This window comes from Apaloderma vittatum, unplaced genomic scaffold (assembly GCF_000703405.1).
Source record: "Apaloderma vittatum isolate BGI_N311 unplaced genomic scaffold, ASM70340v1 scaffold13467, whole genome shotgun sequence".
NCBI lineage: Eukaryota > Metazoa > Chordata > Aves > Trogoniformes > Trogonidae > Apaloderma > Apaloderma vittatum.
Genome location: NW_009724602.1, coordinates 12,649 through 31,335, shown reverse-complemented (window position 1 = coordinate 31,335; position 18,687 = coordinate 12,649). Strand labels below are relative to the sequence as shown.

Here is an 18,687-nt window from a genome sequence, read left to right as displayed (position 1 = left end):
ACCCGGCCGCCTGCCCAAAACGTTCCAAGGAAGCGGGCAGCCTCCAAAAGATCTCGACAGAGAGAGCGATGTTTGGAGCGAGCCTGTATTTCTGTCTGGTGCTCGTCCCCAAGGACGTGCCCCACACCGAGAGCCCGATTTACGCTTCTGTCAGCCCTGCAAGAGCTGGGACACGTCCGCCCGGGCTCCTTGTTCTGAGGCCACCCAGCCTGCTGCCAACCGGCATAAATAACGCCCACATTTCATCTACGGCTCCCCAGGCCGCCGGCAAACCAAGGACGAGGGAACTGTTCTACCAAAACCAACAGCAAGAAGACAAACATTCACCTACTCATTTCAAACACATGGGATGCCAGGAAAGCCCGTCCCTCCTCGGCCCCCTCGCTGACAGCCCCACAACAAAGAATTCCCCAACAACAGGCTCCACGACACAGACACGGCGTCACACGAAGCTTCACTAGGGTCCACGGGCACTCACTGGCCCGGCTCGTCGGCAGAACCGGGACATCACAAACCACGACGACGGCAAAAACACCCAAAGAACACGACGCGTCTCCGCGGCGCCGTAGCCCCAATGCGAGGCCGTGACGCTCCAGCCAGTCAGGCGGCGAGGACGGGCAAAGAGCAGCAGGTCACAGAGTCAACACGAACACGGCTCGATACTCCTTCACGCCACAGCTCAGGTCAAGCCTCCGCCCTCCACACTCCTCCTCCAGGCCCTGACAGTTCAACACATTAAGGGAACACCTTCAAACAGCGGTTAAGTACTGTGGGAAAAGCCTTTTTTAAGGTAAAAAATACCCAAACCAATGCATAAACAACAGACCAAGGTGAAAAAGTCAGCAAGAACAGAGGTAGTGTTCATGTCACCGTTTTAAGGATTCTTCCACAAGTGCCCTGTTTTAACGAGAGACTCGTGTTTGTTCTGGTAACAAAAAAAAAAGTATGACTAATCATTTTGTTGAGTCTTTGAAACAGAATTATTTCAGCATTTTATATATATAGATAGATAAACAGATACAAGTATCTATCTATATATACACACACACAAGAACCACATTATTATACTTGGCAGACAGTACTAGAAATAGCATCCTGCAGGACAACAGGCAACTCACAAAATCCTCTTCTAAGCCATGCAATACATTTTATTTTCCCTTGTGCCACTCACGATGACCCACTACCACGGTTGCTTTTGTTTGTTTTTTTTCTCTCCCTGCTTCGAGTACAAGGAGGGGAAGAAGAGGTGGCATCAGAGGAACAACCGCAAGTCAGATGATAAAGCTGCGTCGGTGCAACGAATAAACGCCGTGAGAAACCCCCAAACCCACCTCCCCGCTCCCCCCCACAGAAGGCATCAACTTTTGCCCAGCCAAAGCGTGTTCTTCAAGTTTCCGACCGCCGGCTTCGCTGCCAGCTTGGAGGCAACGCCTGCGCTCCTCAGCTTGGGTTGTGGCTCACAGAGCACGGAAGACTCGCTCGAAACGGCCTCTTTGGAGTCCGTCACGGTCAACACATCCACGTCGCTCGATAAATCCTCTGAGGACAAGTTAAGACAGCCAAGCTTGGCCAGGGAATTGGACCTTTTCAGAGGAGAAGACACAGTCAAGCCGGCCAGCCGCAGCCTGGTCTCGATTTCCTGAGTCCGCTGCTTCACCAGGCCGGGTTTGCCCCGCACGCTGTGGATGCTGTCGCTGCTGGAGCTGCGCGTCAGGTTGGAGCTCCGGGAGGACGAGGGAGTGTAGCAGATGGTCTTGAGGAAGTCCTTGGTGAAGCTGCTCGTGTGCTCCAAGCGACACACGAGAGGCGTGGAGGTTTTCTGAGAGACGCCCTCCAAGACACGTTTCACCTCCAGCTTCTCCACGTCATTTTCTCTGTCTCTGGGTATCAATGGCACCGGCCCCAGGAGAGGCACGAGGCCAGGATGGGAAATCAAATCCTCGCTTTCCTCCACGATGCTGCTGTCCACCCTGCTCAGGGGGCTCTCTCTGAGCAGTGCCGCGGTGTCCGAGCTTTTCAAGCGCTCCAGCTCTTTGGTGTGCTTCCGAACCAAGCCGGCTTTCTGCAGCTGAATAAGAGACTCCTGGTGCTGCATCAAGTAACTGCTCGCGCTCGGCTTTTCCACGTCTTTGCTGAACAGCAAGTACTTCAGATCCTTGGCGGCTTTGCTGTCTTTTCTGGCTAGAGACTCTTCTTTCCCCGCTTCGGCGCTGAGGAGGCTCTTGTCACAGTGGGAGTTTCTCCTGGGCAGCAGAGTTTTGACGGGGGTTTTTGGTGCATCTTTTCCTTTCTCCAAAAGGCCGCAGGGCTGATGGAGCGATTTGCAAGCGCCGGCCTCCAAAGCGCCACCAGTTCCTGCCAGCAGAGGAAGGGGAGCCTCATTACTTTTAGTCCTGATGGCTTCCTCGGAGTGCCCCTTGCTGGGCAGGTGGTCCACCAAGTTGGAGTTGATGTGGGAGAGGAGGGCCGGCTGCGTGCAGATGGTGGCGTTGCGCCGCGCGGCGCCGGGGTTCAGCTTTTCACACTGCTCCCCGAAGGAGTCGGGAGACAAACCGGCCGAGGAGTACATGCAGTCAGCGCAAGACTGATAGGAAGGCTTGACCTTGCTGAGGATCCCAAATACGGCGTCACGCTGCAAGAAAAAGAAAAAAAATAAACAGGTACAGACCAACGCGCACAGAACAGGACGTCAGCGACGGGCAAAGCACCACGAGATACATTTTACAGCCACGCGGACTTGAAACGAAGCCCATTTTCCACTTCTCTTAAGGCCCTGCAGCAGGAACAAAAAGCCACGAACGTTCTCAGCAGACAGTATCTTCAAGGGAAGGATACCTACCGGGTCAAGCGGTGGTCAGGCAAGCGAGTGGCCCAAAGCGGTTTACGGGGCACTCACGTGCGTGCTCTCTCCCTCTGGCATCTAAATCCATAGCCTGGGCAAGCAAAGCCATGTTCAGAAGCACTTCAAAAAGGAAGCAGCTCATCATGGAATGAAAGGCTTTATCCAAGTCAAATGAAACTGTGCTATGAAGATGAGAAGAGCAGTTTCACTTGCAGTAGAGTCAGCCATGCTAGTCACCTACGTTTCAACTCCATACGCACCTCAAAATCCTCCGGGCAACTCCTTTTGCTGTTGTTGTTATTCAAGTTCTCTCTATTAAGCCTGCTCTCCTCCTTGTGCATGGACAAACGCCGCTTCCACTTCTCCATCGGGTTTTCCTCCCTGATACCGTCCTCCCCGGGATCCAGCACTACCCTTCCCTTCCGGGGACTGAACTCCAGTTTCTTCTTCACTTCCTTCTCACAGAAACTGCTCAGCTCTGCTGGTGGCTCGGCACTCTCGGGGCCTTTTCCCGTCTCCGGCAGCACAGACAGAGGCTGCCCCACCAGGGAGGCGGCGCGCTCCGCCAGCGCGTCCCGCTCCACCTCCTCCACGTGGAAGAAGCCCTCCCTGTCACCAGGGATCTTGTTCTCCAACAGCGTGTCCGAGAGGCGACGGAAGCAATAATTAAACCCCATGGGCACCTCTGTGCTGGCGCGGTTGTCCAGGTACGACGGCTGCGAAGGCGTGTCCAGGTCCGCCAGGCGGTTTTCTAGGTCAATGTCTAAGCTCTCGAGTAAGAAGTCGCCCGACCCCGTGGTGCCGTCCGTGTGCGGGGGCAGGTTGCTCTCCGCCTGCTGTTTCCACAGCTTGTTGTGGCGCTGCTTGCTGGGGGAAAGGACAAAGACACAAAGGAGAACTGTTGAACGGTAGGATGCTCGCTTCCAGGAACGACCCTCCCCTCTCTCCGCAACCCAGGACTGGAAGCCTGACTGCTGGGTCCAGCCCTGCAGCCCCGCTTGGGGCAAAAAGCCTCTTTAGCATCAGGATTTTGTCCCTCCTGCCTGCCCACTCCAGTCTTTTTGGTGAAGCAGCAGTGCCCTGCACCGCACTCAGGGTGGGAACAGCCCCTGGGGGCCCCCTCAGGGCAAAGGGGCACAGAGCCCCCCTGAACCAGCATGCCCATGCAACTTGTGGCAGAGCTCCCACCGAACTGGAGTGGAAAATTCTTCCTCCAGTGGAGCAGAGGCCAAGCAGAGCACACAGGAACCCTGCTTAGATACCACGGGGCTCACAATGACAAAGACTTGTGATCAGCATGGTCACCCAGAGCTGCAAATGACTCGTCCCCAACACTGCCCGAGCTCCATTCTGCCTCATAAAACACGAACAATGTTTGGCCCAACAGTGCTGGCTGCGGAGAAACACGAACGTGAACGTGGAGAAATCCTTGCTGAATTAAATCGGAGCAGATATCCCTAGAAGACAGCTGATTTCCAGCCACAGAGGCCTGGCAGAGAAAACTTTAGAAAAAAGCCCAGTTAGCCCAGGCTTCTGCATCTGCCGGCTGCTCGGGAGTGCAAGACGTTGACAGAAGAACCAATTTCCTGAACAGAATTCTGCCGAGATCAATATTTCGTGACACGAAACCACGAGATGCGGCTTCAACCGAGCTCCTTTGCTTCTCCTGCAAGTCACCTTTCCCTCACCTTACCTGGCATCTAAAATGCCCTCATATTCCAGAAGCTGCCTCATGAAGCCGGCGTTGGGTCTCGCGATGCTGCGCTTTTGCTTCACGTAATTGTAGGCTTTCTCCAGCGACCAGCCGAATTCCTTCATAGCGTAAGCGATGACGGTTGACGCTGAGCGGCTCACGCCCATTTTGCAGTGCACCAGGCACTTGGAGTGATTCTTCCTGCAAGGAAGACAAACAGGAAAAAAAAATAGAAATAAAAAAAAATCCACAACGTCTTTCTGGTTGTGCTCTCCGTCGTCACGTGGAGGAGGGACAGCTCTTTGTCCTCCCGCCCACTCTAACACCACAGGTGAGAAATATTTGGGATTAAGTGGGATGAGAAACAGTTGGGATTAAGTGGGCCACGAGAAGAATCTCTCTCTCCAGAGAAGCTGGGAGTTAGAGAAGGGCAGCCTCAACCATGCTGCCATCCCAGAGGCGACTGTGAAGTCTTCAGACACAGGGATAATACGCAGGAAGAACCCGAGTGTAAAAGCAGAGTTTGACAGGCTCTGTCACTGTCTCTTGTCTGCAGAGACGGCTGGGGATGTGGTGGAATATTTCCAGATGTGCTGGAATACTTCCAGAACTTCCCGAGAAGAGGTAACATCCTCATTTCCTTTTGGAAGCAAACCAAAATAATAACAATAATCAAAATCATCATAGGCTAGGAACGGGTTAATGCCAGGAAAAGAAGAGACAAATGTACGAGGAAGTTCCAGGGACAATTCCTGGCAAAAGCACCATCGCAGAGCCCTGCTGCCACCTCCTCGTGGGGCTTCAGGTAGGACTCAGCTCCATCCGGATGGAGCCCGTGGTGTCAGACCCCGTGTCTCCGACTAAGCCGCGTCTCCCAGCCCGCTCACTTGGCCTTGTTGATGAAGTGGTACGCTTCGTTCCAGTGAGCCAGGAGGTCTGTTGTCTCCTCGTCGTACACTCGGATGTTGTGGTAGGCAAACAAACCGGGGAAGAAGTTATCGATTTCTCTGGTCACGTTCAAAATGTAGTCAATGCTGCAGAGAAGGAAAAAGAGAAGTTGAAGCACCGTAGTGGCGAAAAGGGAGCCACCGCGCGTTGTGAAGTCCATGAAATCCTTTTCCTTCAGAGCTAAAATATGAAATCAGAGTCACGTGGCATCTTCAATTCCTGCCAAATGTTACAGCAGGGATGACAACGTACCCAGGGAGAACAAATGCCCATATTGATTTATTACCTCCTATCATTCAGATAAATCAAGGATACAGGATATTCGTATCAGAATTTGTCCGGCTTTGACTTTTAGACCCTGCAAGTCAAGATGCCTTCCCCATAGATCAGAAGTATTAATGTGTCGCTCGTTCTCTCGTTCAAAGATGTTCAGACATCTGTTCCCAAGGACTCCAAATTAAACATTTTTAGTCACGCTGTTGAGCAATATTTCTTCGGTTTCTCACATCGAGGTTAGCGGATGCCTTGGGCAAGCAGCAAATACTTATATGCATAATTCTCACTCGGCCAAAAGAAAAAAAAAAAAAGGCATGAAAAGTAAATGAAGCCCAGAAGCGGCGTGGTGATGAGACCGTGCTGAAAGACAGCCCCGCAGCTGCCTGTCTGGGCAGGTGAGGTGGAGATTGCTCATCCACGGGAAGTTCTGCTCCAGTTAAAGAGTTTTTTTCCTAAGCTTAGCATCGTAACGCTTGAGTTTCTGCAACGCTTGAGTTTTTGAGCCTCAGGAACTCACACCCGACACACCACCACACAGGGCCATTTCACACTTGGCTGCTACACATCGAAGGGTTTTCAGAGGTGTCACAAAGGAGAAGTTTTTGTCATTTTTCACTCCCCGTGTTATCGATAGAAGTGAGGTAGGAAAGATTTCTCGACAGAGATCCCAACGGTGAGTTCCCCACGTCGCTGGGAATGGACCCAGACTAACCCCCAGAGCTCATAAACATCATGTGTCGAGAGAGAGACCCAGTTAAAGGCAAACAAGTTTTAAAATCTAAGGCTTGGTGCTCGGAAGGGGCAGTACTTACCCCGAGCCCTGCAGCTCCTCAAGGTTGGAGGCGTTCCACTCGGATCCCTGCAACAGCCACAGAACTCACGTTACAAAGGAGCCCCAGAGCCAGCTCTGCAATCCCCCAGCCTCAGAGATCTTCCACCGACTGAAATGTTGCCAACAGCCTCTGAAAAGGGGACGTGGCACCAGGAGAGCCAGCGCACCGAGGTGTCCTGTCCTGAGCGGGCAGGGACCTCCGAAGGAGGGCACATAAGCGTCACACCCTCGCCTAAGGAGTCAGTTCCAGGCCAGCGTGTGACTGAGCACAGCTCAAACTGCTGCCCCCGGCCCTGCTGGAGTTTCAAATTGTACAAGGGAAGAAAAACAAAACGATTGTGCGTGGCATGACTGGCATCACAGGTTTATGAGAAGCGTGGCAAATCCTGAAAGCTATTGGGGTGGTTACATACCTGCAAACCAGAAAGCTAGAAAGTGTGTAAAAAGCAGGTTTTGCCCTCAACCGTGAGCACTTCCTCTGATCCCATCCAAAACATTAAAAAAAGGAAGACCCAAGCATTAACGGGCATGAACGAGTCCATCTCAAGCAAGTCTTTGTTCCAGATGGCAGTGCCTGGTTTTGCTTGGAGTTCCATCTAGTGGCAAAAGATCAGATGCAACACACCCTGTCCTTTGCTCCTGGAACAGCAACGTCACCTTCAGCCTTCCCATAGCTCTGGCCATGCCTACAGATCTTCAGAGGCTCAGTCCAGAAAAACAAGACAGTGACTCTAACCAAAGAGCAACTGGCTGTCACACTAGGGCAGCACCCACAGCTAAACTTTTTTGTCATAAATGAAAGCCTCCATCTCTAAAAATAGAAGATGAGTGTGCACAGAGAGAACTTGAGCTATGCCCTCCAACAGGAGCAACCCACCAGGAAAAAACTGTTTTATCAAGTGACAGAAACAAGGATGCAGCTAGTAAAAAGGGCTTCTCTGCTGCAGGCTTTTAGGAGCAATACGGGTCTTGGAGTAAAGTCACAGCGGGCTGGACCTCCTCCTGCTCCTGCTGCAGAAGGCAGTGTGACACCCAGTCCAGCTTCCTCCAAGCCCAGCGACTCCTCAGATCCCTCCCATCTGGAGCTCCTAACACGGCAGCTTACCAGATATAAGTGATCAAAAATCAGGGACGGTTTGTCCATCTGACCCAGGATGAGCAGCATTTCGTTGTCTATAAACTCCTTGAATTCCTTCAAGTTGCAATTCATGTGTTTCTCCAGCTCATTTCGTATCTGCGGAGCACAAAACACAAAGGATGTCGCCTAGAATCATGGCTGCTCAATAGAAACATTTGTTGGCGCTCCTTTGCAAAACACTTTCTCTGCACTTCATTAAAAACCACCAAGAGGAGATGGACCTTTTGGAGACAAGGAATCTCACCATGTGGCAGCTCTCCAACTACCCTAGGCCTCCACCTTGGAGATCTGTAAATAAAGCTTGAAATAACATCTGAGTATAAAAAAAAAAATAATGTATTTTAAGGTGCCTGCTTCTTAAAAATAATTTGAGGGAGAAAAACCAAGACTTTGGAGAGCAGCGAACAAAAAACCATGAGTGAAGTGATGTTGGAAATCCAGACTCAAAAGCCAGTGATCCCCAGTCACACAGTGTCTCTTCATCTCTGGAAAAGCAATCTAGCAGGAAGAATGAGATAGGAGGAATTTTTATATTTACCTCCTTAGAAGTCACATTTTCCAGGTCTTTGCTCATCATGATGCTCCGCAGTTTGGCTTTAATGAGCCGTTCTGTTCGTTCCCTTTCAGTTGGCCTGGAAAGGAAAAGAAGAAGATGTCTCTGAGCTGGCAGCAAATATACGGTGCGACTCAGAATTGTGTTAAAACTCGTTTGTGCAAAAATGATGGAAGCAAAACATCTGAAGACATTTATGAAAAGAAAGGGACCGAACCACCGGAGGAACATAAGGGAGCAGGGGAGATTTCTCTCGTGAGCCGAGCCAATTTTTTCGAATAGAATTCAGAACTGACTTGTCAACAAAGAGCGCTGGGGAGTCGGGGCGGGTGGACTCCAGGTCCTGCATGGCGTTCCACTCGTTGATGCAGCTCTGGTCGGAGCTGATGCAGCTTTCATAGTACGTGGCCCAGACCAAAGCCATCCCGCCTGGGAAGTAGTTGTACCTTCTCGCAACTTCACAGGCTTTGTGGAGGATCTGCAGAGCGGACCTGTGAGTTCGGAGAAGAGATTTGATTAAACGTGAGCGGCGGGAACAGAGCAAGCAGGATTTGAGAGGTTTTCCCGGGGCGGGGAGAAAAAAAGAAAAGGATTTTCAACGTTGTTTATTGCAGTTTGCTGTTTGACAGCAGCAGATTTCTTGTATCAGAGTTCAAAGAGCACAGACTGCACCTCGGAGGCCTCCTCAAGAGCCAGTCCAAGGCAGAGGCTGAAATCTCCTGATTAACAGGCAAGCACAAGGCCCAAGTCACTCTGGGATCTAATCATTAGCTAACTCGTAGAGCCAGACCAAAGAAAAATAAAGAACATGGACAATTTTCAAATCACCTTCAGCAAGGAGTCGAATGTTTACCAGCATTCTTGGCCCCTGACATGCTCCAGGGACAAGGCCCAGATTGGGTCATTTGTTTTTGCAAATTCTAGCATTACTTTTTCTTTCCTTCCCCCCCGCTTTTTTTTTTATTTTTGAAGTCTCTACTTCGAAGATGTCATCGGACTGAAGGCAATAACCACATCTAAGGTTGCCAACAAGGAGGGGCCGGGTTCAGAATCGACAGGAACAAGAGCTGTGTTTGTTCCTGCGCCGAGCCATCCCCCTCGACATCTGTATCTTCTCCCTCTCGGATGCCGCAAGGACACGGATCTCTCGAGGCTCCAAGAAGAGCCAGCAAACTGCCCAGGCCAAAAGAGACGCGTTTGTTCTGCACGGGGCCGGGCAGCAGCAGCCTCTCCAAGGAGGAATTTGCTGGCGCGGCCGCTGCTGATTCAGCCACCTCTGCTTCAGCGTTTTGGAATCCCTGCACATGGGAGGGGTGACAGGGAGCTGAAAGGTGAACAGGCACCCGGGGCAGCACGGAAACTTGAGGCAGGAACCCCAATCTGTCCCTCAGTAAAGATGCAGAACACAGGGAAGGCCACCAGACTGGGAACGGGCACCCAGCCACCTCCTTCTGCCAGTCACAGCAACACACAGAGAGAGGAGAGGCTGGGTTTGCAGCCTGATGAATTCACGTTGTTTTCTGTATTTATTCACCTCCCTAGTGCCATTTTCCTTACACTGAAGGGCACAGAGCTGCTCCAAGCAGAAGATCCTGTTTTGAGATTCTCACAGTCCCTTTTTACAGTGCTGCTACCTGCTGACGCAGGGAAGCAGCATCTCTGCTGCAGCTCAACAAGCGCCTATTAACGGAGAATGCCGAAAGGCAGGTTGTTTATTTGGTTTTAATTTATTCAGAGAAATGGCAGCCTCTTTCTCAATGAAGCTAATTAACACACATACCACATGGCTTGCACGGACACCGGCTTGAAGATGTGCATCCTCCCCGCAGTGCTCACGCTGAAGCCACTAACAAAGGGAGTTAAAAATACAAGTCAGAAAACTGCTCTTGGCACCACGAGCTGCGCTCTACAAACAGCTGCTACGGGGGCACTCGCAGTCAAAAAGAAGCAGGGGTGACAATCTCTATCACCGATTTTCCAACACCCTCCCAAATAAGAACGGCAAGCTGCCAGGAATGGGAGCTCCACTCCTCGAGCAGAGACCGTTCACTGGGTAGCACAGGTGGCAGCTTGAGGGCAGCGAGGGAAAAACTCGCTGTCTGGACAAGGGGACTGCAGCCACGGAACCAAAATCGAAACTTCATTGGTGAGGGGAAGGAGGATCTCTCCTAGAGCTGCCCTCAAGCAGGGAAGGGCATTCACATTAAAAAGATAAATGTGGTTTCTTACCCGTCGCCGTCAAGATGGATTTTAGTATCGCTCCACAGGCGAAGAACCATCCCTATAGTGCAGCTTTTACTGGAAGAGAGGTTGTCAGGCAGGACGTTAAATACAGGCCATAACGTGGTCATGCCAATACCCTAAATTATTAATGATCTTTAATTTTTAAAATCCTCAAGTCTTGCTCTAGCAACTCCTAGGCCATCAAACGCATAACACACAAGGAGACGGGCAGCTGTTCCAGATATCAGCACGCCAATTGCTCCACAGCGCTGGAGAAACCGCGTGGTCAATTTTCACTTCATCGCTCTGGCTGCTAACAAAAGACAAAAAATCCCCAGATCTTACAAGTTTACCTAACCCAAAAAGAACATTTTTTGTTTTGGAGATGCAGTCTGGCAAGAAAACCTTTCTGTAATGGGGGGCAGTAAACTTTCAGCTGGTAAATAATTAAGCTACTGAGATATTAAAGTTTTAAAGGAAATTGGGATGCATACAGCAACAGCCAGTCAGCAAAGAACTTGGGTTTGGCTTTGTTTTTTTCTCTTTTTTTTAAGCCTTCAGCTGCTTTCCACAGCAGATCAAAAGACTTGACAGGCCAGTCTGAACACACATGCGGACAATGTGCACTTCAGAGCTTTACGAAGAAACAGTGGTTTTTATTAAGCCCATGTAAAAGGAATGAAACCCGCAAAAGGGCCTGACTAGTCCAGCTGTCTGCAGTGGGAGCACTTACAGCTCAGCAGTGACACTGCAGCCCCAACAGAGCACCAAGGAGTCACCCAGTGACGTCACTAACGCCAACCGACTTCTTCACGCAGAAGACTAACCCTTAATTAACAAAAACTTTGGCTTTCAGGGGTGACAGTAACTGAAGTGGCAGCCGGTTAAAGCCAGGATGGTTTTGTCACAACTTTTCCATCTTTCCTCTTGTCTCATACCAATAAGCACCAGGAGTAAACGATTGCAAGGTTGTTTCAGATTGGAAGGTGACACAGCAAATGTTCCCCAGTGAGAAGAATTTCCTCCCTAACGTTAACAGCAGTAATTTAGCAGCAGGTACAAGAGGTAGCACACAAGCCGATGACAATAATCTTAGAAGGAAGGCACGGCCAGGAGTTTCCTCACAGGTCTCACCGCAGTGAAAAAGCTTCCTCCTCTTCCACTTACAGCGATGGAAACCGTCGCTGAGGTTTTCCAAAAAGAAAACAAACGTCAAACTGGCTGCACCAGCACGACATGGCAGCTGCTAAATCATCAGGGAGCAGGAACAACAGTCTGGAAGCTCTGACTTTGAACTCTGTCTCTCTGAGTCAAAAGTTTTTCTGCCTTGGTTTTCTCACCTAGAACTGGAATGCCCTGAGACAGTCTGCGATAACAAAGTACTTCATTTGCCTTTCAAAATATTACATGCTCTTATCAGTTAGACAAAAGAAACAGCTCATTACTGACACGTTTGTTGGTTTTGGAGGTACTCTAGATGTTATTTGGCAGCTAAGCTACCCCCAAAACTCAGCTCCATTGCATCATACCGTCGACAGACTCGAAGCCTGGCAGATGGAGTAAGTTCCAGTTTTGCAAATGTGTCTACAAGAGCATTTTGTAGCAAGCAGACACCACAGATGCAGCAGACGCCACAGCCCTACACATGGATCACACGTGAACGTCTTGTCCATGGCTGCCCAGAAATTTCAAGACCAGAAGATTTCTGGAACAAAAATCACCCTTGCGTCCTCATAACCGGTGAGAAAACTCAACACACGTCCCTTCCCTTGCTCAAATTCGCAAATATGTGTAAACCAGCTGCTTGGGGACAGTTTGGTGCCAACAGGCTTTCCAGAGAAGCCAGCCTGCCTGATTTCCGAGCCCAGCCTCGCCGCAGACATACCTCTCCTTGCTGGAGAAATCCACGCCCAGCAGAATATTCTCTTCCGTGTCCTGTCGCCCGCTGCTGTACACAACCACCATGTACCGGACTCGGTCCGTCCACACGCTTTCCAAACGGACAGCCTAGAAAAAGGTCAGCAAGCTCTGCAAACTAGCTTTTACATAATTATTACTTCCATCACTGCCTAATTTTTGTTTATTTATTCTTTTTTAAGGTGTAATTGTGCCCCAAAGCTTTATTTAGCTGCAGTATGAAAGACAAAGGGAGACACAGTCCTTCTTCCAGCAAGGCCGGTTGCCAGTTTGACTTGGCATCAGGCGGGGAGAAGATTAGCCTAGATTACCTGCCCCCATTTGGAGAAATACTACACGGTGTAACCTGAAGATTTGAACCTCTGCAGGTCTGTTTCAGACACCTCCAATAAAGAGGAGAGCAGGAAAACGTGTATTTTCTTACCAGTTTGATCCTATCCTCACAGCGAAGGAGGTTGATCATCACCTGGAGATGCTGGGGTAAATCACCTGCAGAGAAACCAGAAAAATAACTGGAAAGAATCTCACACTTGTTGCACTAAGAATGGGCAGAGTCTTGACCTTTAATGAAATCAGATGTTTCAAAGTCAAAAAATACAATTTAAGGAAGGCCAATGAGCTTTACTGTCCCAGCGAACGCTAATAGAAGTGAGCCTCCTGGAGGACTGATACCTGGCTGTGTGAGAACTCAACTTTACCGTACTTGGAAGCTACCAAGTATGTTGAGACCATCTATGACTGTTACAGCATCTTGGAGAAGACAAAAATAAGGAATAAAGGAGGAAAAAAACCCCAGCTATGACTTGTGAATCACCCTCAGCACGGTGGGATCAGCCCCGCTGGCCTTACGGAGGGTACACACGAACACGAGAAACTCCTGAGGAGGAAGGGCTGCAGGAGCGTGTGGGTTTGGGTGATGGGATCCCATCCCAAAGAGCTGCTCACTCGATAGGTTCCTTGGGCTCTAGAGCAGTGGGTACGTTTCTGGTGAAAGCAAAAGAAACGAGGAATCCACAAGACAACAAAACAACTTTGCACCTAAGAACTCAGTAACGTGCTCCTAACTCTCCACACAAGATCAAGTTCCTTCTGTGGGATGTTTGCTGGGTATATGAAATTGCTGACAATTCAAGAAACCCAAAGCCAAGCCTGGCATTCAAACACCCTCTTTGTGCTTGGAGTGTTTACTAAGCAGCACGCACACAGTACCACACTGTGCCTTTCCCACATGCTCCTGCTCTCCAAACGCTCCAACGATCTGATTTTCTTCTGTCCCAGTAATCCCTTACCCTAAAGCTGTCAAAGACAGAATAACACAAAGGCATAAAACCACTGGGTAAGCAGAATCCACTGTGCTGAACCTCCTACCTGCTTCTCAGTCCTGATGTACGCTCACCATACAACTCCCTACCGTTTCTTCCCACCAGTTTGGCACACTGGAGGGGACTGGGGGGAAGAAGGACACTGTTCTCAAACCATGATGAGCTCTCAGAGGCCAGATTGTGATGAATTAACTGGAAAGGGGGTTCTCCTGACACCAGAAAGGGAGATATAAGGAGGTAAGAAACAGAGACCCAAATCCTTTTATATCACTCCTCACTCTTAGCAGCAACATTGAACAAAGCCAGCAACAGGCAGTTTCAAAAAAAAAATAAAGTAAAAAACACCAATGCTGTCAGCTGACACCAAAAGTCCCAAATTTCAGATTATTGGAGGCTGGAAGAGCATTGGAGAAGTGTCCTTCTGCCACTCAATCAGGACCTTGACACTGATAGAAGAGGTTCTAGAGCCCTTGTGACTCAGCCCATCCAATCTTCCTCCCCACGGGCCAACCCGGAAGGCAAAGATCAAATTGTTGAAGCACAAGTGACATTTCTTTATGTGCAGAATACAGGGCAACGTGTTCAGCGCAGACCTTCTGGCTCAGCAGGCTTCCCTGCCTAAAGAATGCCGTAACAGAGAGGATTTCTCCTCCGGTTACAGTTGTGAGATAACGACAGAAGTTTAAACAGAGACTTCATAATCATATGTTCCCACTCAAATCAAGTGGGCTGGAAACCCGGGTTTACTCCGCAGGTTGTTCCAGGCCTGCTATGACAACTGAAGGAGTCACCTACTCCCACCTAGATGGGCCAGGCAGCAAAGAAAAAGAGAGAAAAATCATTTCAGTAGGTGATTTAATCCCCTACCTGCATGTTTGTGAGGATGCTGGAGACTTCGCTGGCCCTGGGAGCTGTTGCCTTGTTGTAGGAAAAGGGCTGCGCCTTTCACCATGAAAAAGCTCTCGCTCAGGCTGGAAAACAAATGACAAAGAAAAGTCAAACGGAAGGAAATCACAGTGAAATGCGGGTCCATAGGGCCGGGGAAGGAAAGGTTTCCCCTCACTAAAGCGTAGTGGGGTTCTGCCACCAGAAGCCGTTCCCCAGGTTTGATCCTGCCACATGCACGGCATGGCTCCAGGATTATTCATGGATTATTCATGTGTCATTTTGCACCAACATTTCATTACTTGGCCACTGCAGGAGATACTTGCCTGAGCTGTCACGGGCTGGAAATGACTTTATCGTTTGATTATCAAACTCTGCAACTTAAACCACAGCAGAGGGCAAGACTTTTTGCAGGCTTAGACCTGTACGATGACTGAGGAGCAGGTTCCAAGTCAATCAGTTCCTACTCATTTCGATCCCTCTCGAGATTCCTTCGGAACGCAAAAAACAAGAACGCGCAACCAGAAACTGCCCGTAGATGCGAAGAGGAAGGCGAGTGTAACCTGCGCATCACAAGAGAACGGAAACTGCACCGAAACCTCACAGGGGGAAAAAAAAAGAAACAACCAACACAACAGTAAAGATTTTGCTTTGCTCTGGCTGGGTACAACCGTCCTGGAAAATACTCTCAATAAGAAGGCAGCACATAATGAGATTTCGCGTTTCCCACGAGGCCGAAAAAATCAACATGTGCTAAGCTACCTTTCAGTTGCCACAGTAACTGCTTACGCTGCATTTCCTACGCCGTTCGTGACATCGCTAGAGACATTCCTCCTCGCAAAAGTCCAATTTTCTGCAGCCCTACGCTTCCAAACGTAGATCTTCATTAATTACTGTCTGCTATCTGCTAAATATAAACGCTCCATTTGTGCAGTTGTGCTCCACGGGAGTTCCTTGTGCTACAGAAAGCGATCCCGCAGGGGATGCTACTCCCAGCGCTCGCCTGCTCTGCGCTTTATCTGGGGTCTTTGCCTTCGGGCAGAAGCGAGCACGAACACTCCATTCTGTGTCTATGTTTTCGTGCAGACAGACATGAACTTCGTGTTTTTTCAGCTTCTGCAGCAAGTTCAGCTTTCCCCTTCCCTGAGAAGGCAGGCGGGGATCCCAGGCAAAGCTTCCTCATTTTTTCAACTCAACCTTCAAGGCGTGAAATCCCCTGGAAATAAATCTGGATCATGCTTAAATTTAAGATCCCTGCTGCTTTTAAAAAAAAACAAACTCAAATTTTCACCTAAACCCCAAGTCCCACGAGTCACAGATCAAGAAAAGGCCGGCAGGATTCAAACGCTGATTCAAAGGAGCTTTTCTCCCCGCAGAATTCCAGCACTCACCCCTCGCTTTGCCAGAGTTTGCTCGCGATCCAAACCGCCGGCTCCGCTCTGCCCGGCACACGCGCTAACGGCAAGAATTCCTGCAAACGGAAATTTGGTTCATCCCAGAAGCGAGCCAGGAAGAGTCTCGTTTCCTTCCGAGCACCAGATTCTCACAGGAAAGTGTTAAAAAAAAAAAAAGGCCAGAAGTTACACAAAAGCGCGACACCAACACAAGGTGTAGGGTGATCAGCTGGACACCAGTTTCACGCACACTCATCTGTTTTCAGCAGGGAATGGTTAGATAATGCACAAAGAGATAATTCACAGCATTATACCCCAAGAAATAGGGGAAATATTTCTTTGGCAAAGTCAAAAAATACCCCAAAGTGAAAAAATATTCCTAATAAAGTACTTCTTGGAATTTCCACCGCAGGAAAGAGGGACAGAGCCCCTCCCCGAAGTCACCAGTAACTCCTGCTCTGATGGTTCATCTTGCCTCTCTCGCGGTTGGGAAATCTTTCACAAGAAAACAGAATATTCCCAGTTGTGGGCAAATGAGAAAGCTGTGTCGCAGGAGCAGAAAGCGACTGCAGGAAACAGGCGACCCGCCGAGCAAAAATTTGGTCACCGTGTCTTCATCTGCGTGGAAATGAAGTGGAAAGCAAAGCCAAAGGACCCACTGAGAGGACAACTACTTTTTTTTAATTTAAACGCTCGTTTCCTAACCTTGCGACGTGCAGCTTGCCATGACCCAGGGCTGCCCATACCCCCACGCAAGCTCCCACATCCACAGAACGAGGACGGTGCCGTACGCAGGTGACGCATCCGAGCGTCTCTTTGCGAGAGCTCATCTTTTACACCAGAACCATCGGCGTTACCCACCACCGTCCTCAGTCTCCGCTCTAGGAACGCTCTTCTGCTCTCAGTCACTTCATGCAAGCGCTCTAGCAGACAGCTAACAAAAGGAAAAGTGAGAAAAAGGCAGGATATTCCACCACAGTTTCTAAAACCCTTTTAAATCCCACAGTTCCAGTAAACAACTAAAACTCCAGGCTTTTGAGAAAAAGAAAATATCTCCGAGAGAACAGACAAATCCTATTGTTAAAGAACATCCCCAACTTTTGACCCTCGTGATAAATGCCCCAGTAAGCAGCATTTGTTAGCAGCATAAAAACGAGTGGCTTATACATACTAATTTGGAATGGTTTTCTTTGAACAGCAGAAGCATTGTGGTGGCCCGAGAGTCAGACAGAAGTCAGTAAATTCGAAAAGATTCATAACGAGCTGTAAAACTCACATCCTTTTGCTTCTAAACCCATAAAAGAAAAAAAATAAAGAAGAAAAGGAAAAGAAAAGGTTGACCGTATATTCTGTGCGGAGCAGAGAAATGGTGTCTGTCGATGCTACCCAGGAACTGGACGACTTTTACAGAACACTCTGTCTTCCACCGATATCCTGGCTTGAAAAAGCACTTGTCCCAACACATCCTGATGAAAGAGGGCCATTCAAGAGGGGAAAAAACCAGCTGAGGCTCGTCTAACCATCTCCCTCCTCCAGACTTGTTTGTTTGTTTGCCTCCTCCCGCGTGCTCCGGAGGCGAGGCAGCGCCTATCAGCGACCCGGCGGCGAAGCAAAGTCCGTATTCCCTGGGGCAGGACCAGATCAAACCCATCGACTAACGCCTGCTCATTTCTTTACGATTAAGACACCGCTGTAACGCAGATATGACAGAGGCATTAGCTGCCAAATTAAAACACTTCTTCGCCTACCGTGTGGTTTGATTTTCAGAGCGACTCGCGAGTCGCTGAGCTGCTACGGTCCAAGAAAATCTTTCAGGGGGTTTGGGAGACGTTTGTTAGCGAATTCACCCAAGACTTGTTTCTTACAGACCCCTCACAAATTCTCTAGGCAAAACCCACGGCGACACGCTCGTGTTTCACAGCCCAGCCAAGGGAAGAAGCAGCTTTCTGTCCAGCGTTTGCCCACCCACCGGGGCGCACAGCAGAAACCGCCCGATCCCGGGATGCCCTTCCAGGAATTCCAACCAGCAGAGCTACTTGCCAGGAGTCACTTCAGGCTCTCAAACAGATACAGAGCCCTGGAGTTTTGTTCCAGCTCTGGGACTTGGGTGCTCCAGTGCAGCTGCAGACCGGTCCTCCTCCCACTCCATAACCTCAGTTAACCAAATCACTGCCATTAACTCCCCAAGGGAGGTGCAAACTTTTGCTTTTATCTGGGAAAATACCAGAAGTATCATCTGGAGGGTGCAGACAGCACCGGTGCTTTGCTATCTGCAAAGCAGGGGCCCTTCTGCACCCAAGGGCAGAGGGTGCTCTGTGGCCCCAGCGTCTCTTGCTTCACTGTCCCTTGCTCCAGCCATTGGCTCCACGCTGCTCAACTCAAGAAGGGAATATTTCTTCCCCTTTGGGAAAGCTCCAGAAGAGTGTGGCTGCAAAACACATCAATTACATTTCAAGTTGCTACAGAACACAATAGGCAGGGCCTTTTAATCGTTACAGAATGCCACCATGTCATCCCCTCCCGGGGAATCAATCTGTTCAAAATCCTGGGTTTCAGAACAAGAGACAGAGCTGTTCGCATTCCTGGATGGACAGAGCGAGCTGGAAACCACTCGCAGAACAATTTTTCCCCAAGCAGCTTGCCTTGCTGTTGTGGCTCAGGCTG

The 18,687-nt window shown here is 49.6% G+C and overlaps 1 protein-coding gene across 1 annotated transcript; it reads right to left on the bottom strand.

The window, feature by feature from the left end:
• Window positions 1-1,357: 1,357 nt before the first annotated feature.
• On the bottom strand, window positions 1,358-17,271 carry SSH1 (slingshot protein phosphatase 1). The gene is made up of 14 exons (XM_009872579.1): window positions 17,195-17,271; window positions 14,612-14,715; window positions 12,847-12,911; window positions 12,391-12,512; window positions 10,512-10,580; window positions 10,063-10,128; window positions 8,579-8,773; window positions 8,268-8,361; window positions 7,697-7,825; window positions 6,572-6,618; window positions 5,423-5,569; window positions 4,536-4,736; window positions 3,103-3,709; window positions 1,358-2,632 (listed from the first exon to the last, which is right to left on the bottom strand). Exons 2-14 carry the CDS (start codon window positions 14,694-14,696, stop codon window positions 1,358-1,360), a joined length of 3,102 nt encoding a protein of 1,033 aa, XP_009870881.1. The 5' UTR covers window positions 14,697-14,715; window positions 17,195-17,271.
• Between the last annotated feature and the right edge of the window lie 1,416 nt (window positions 17,272-18,687).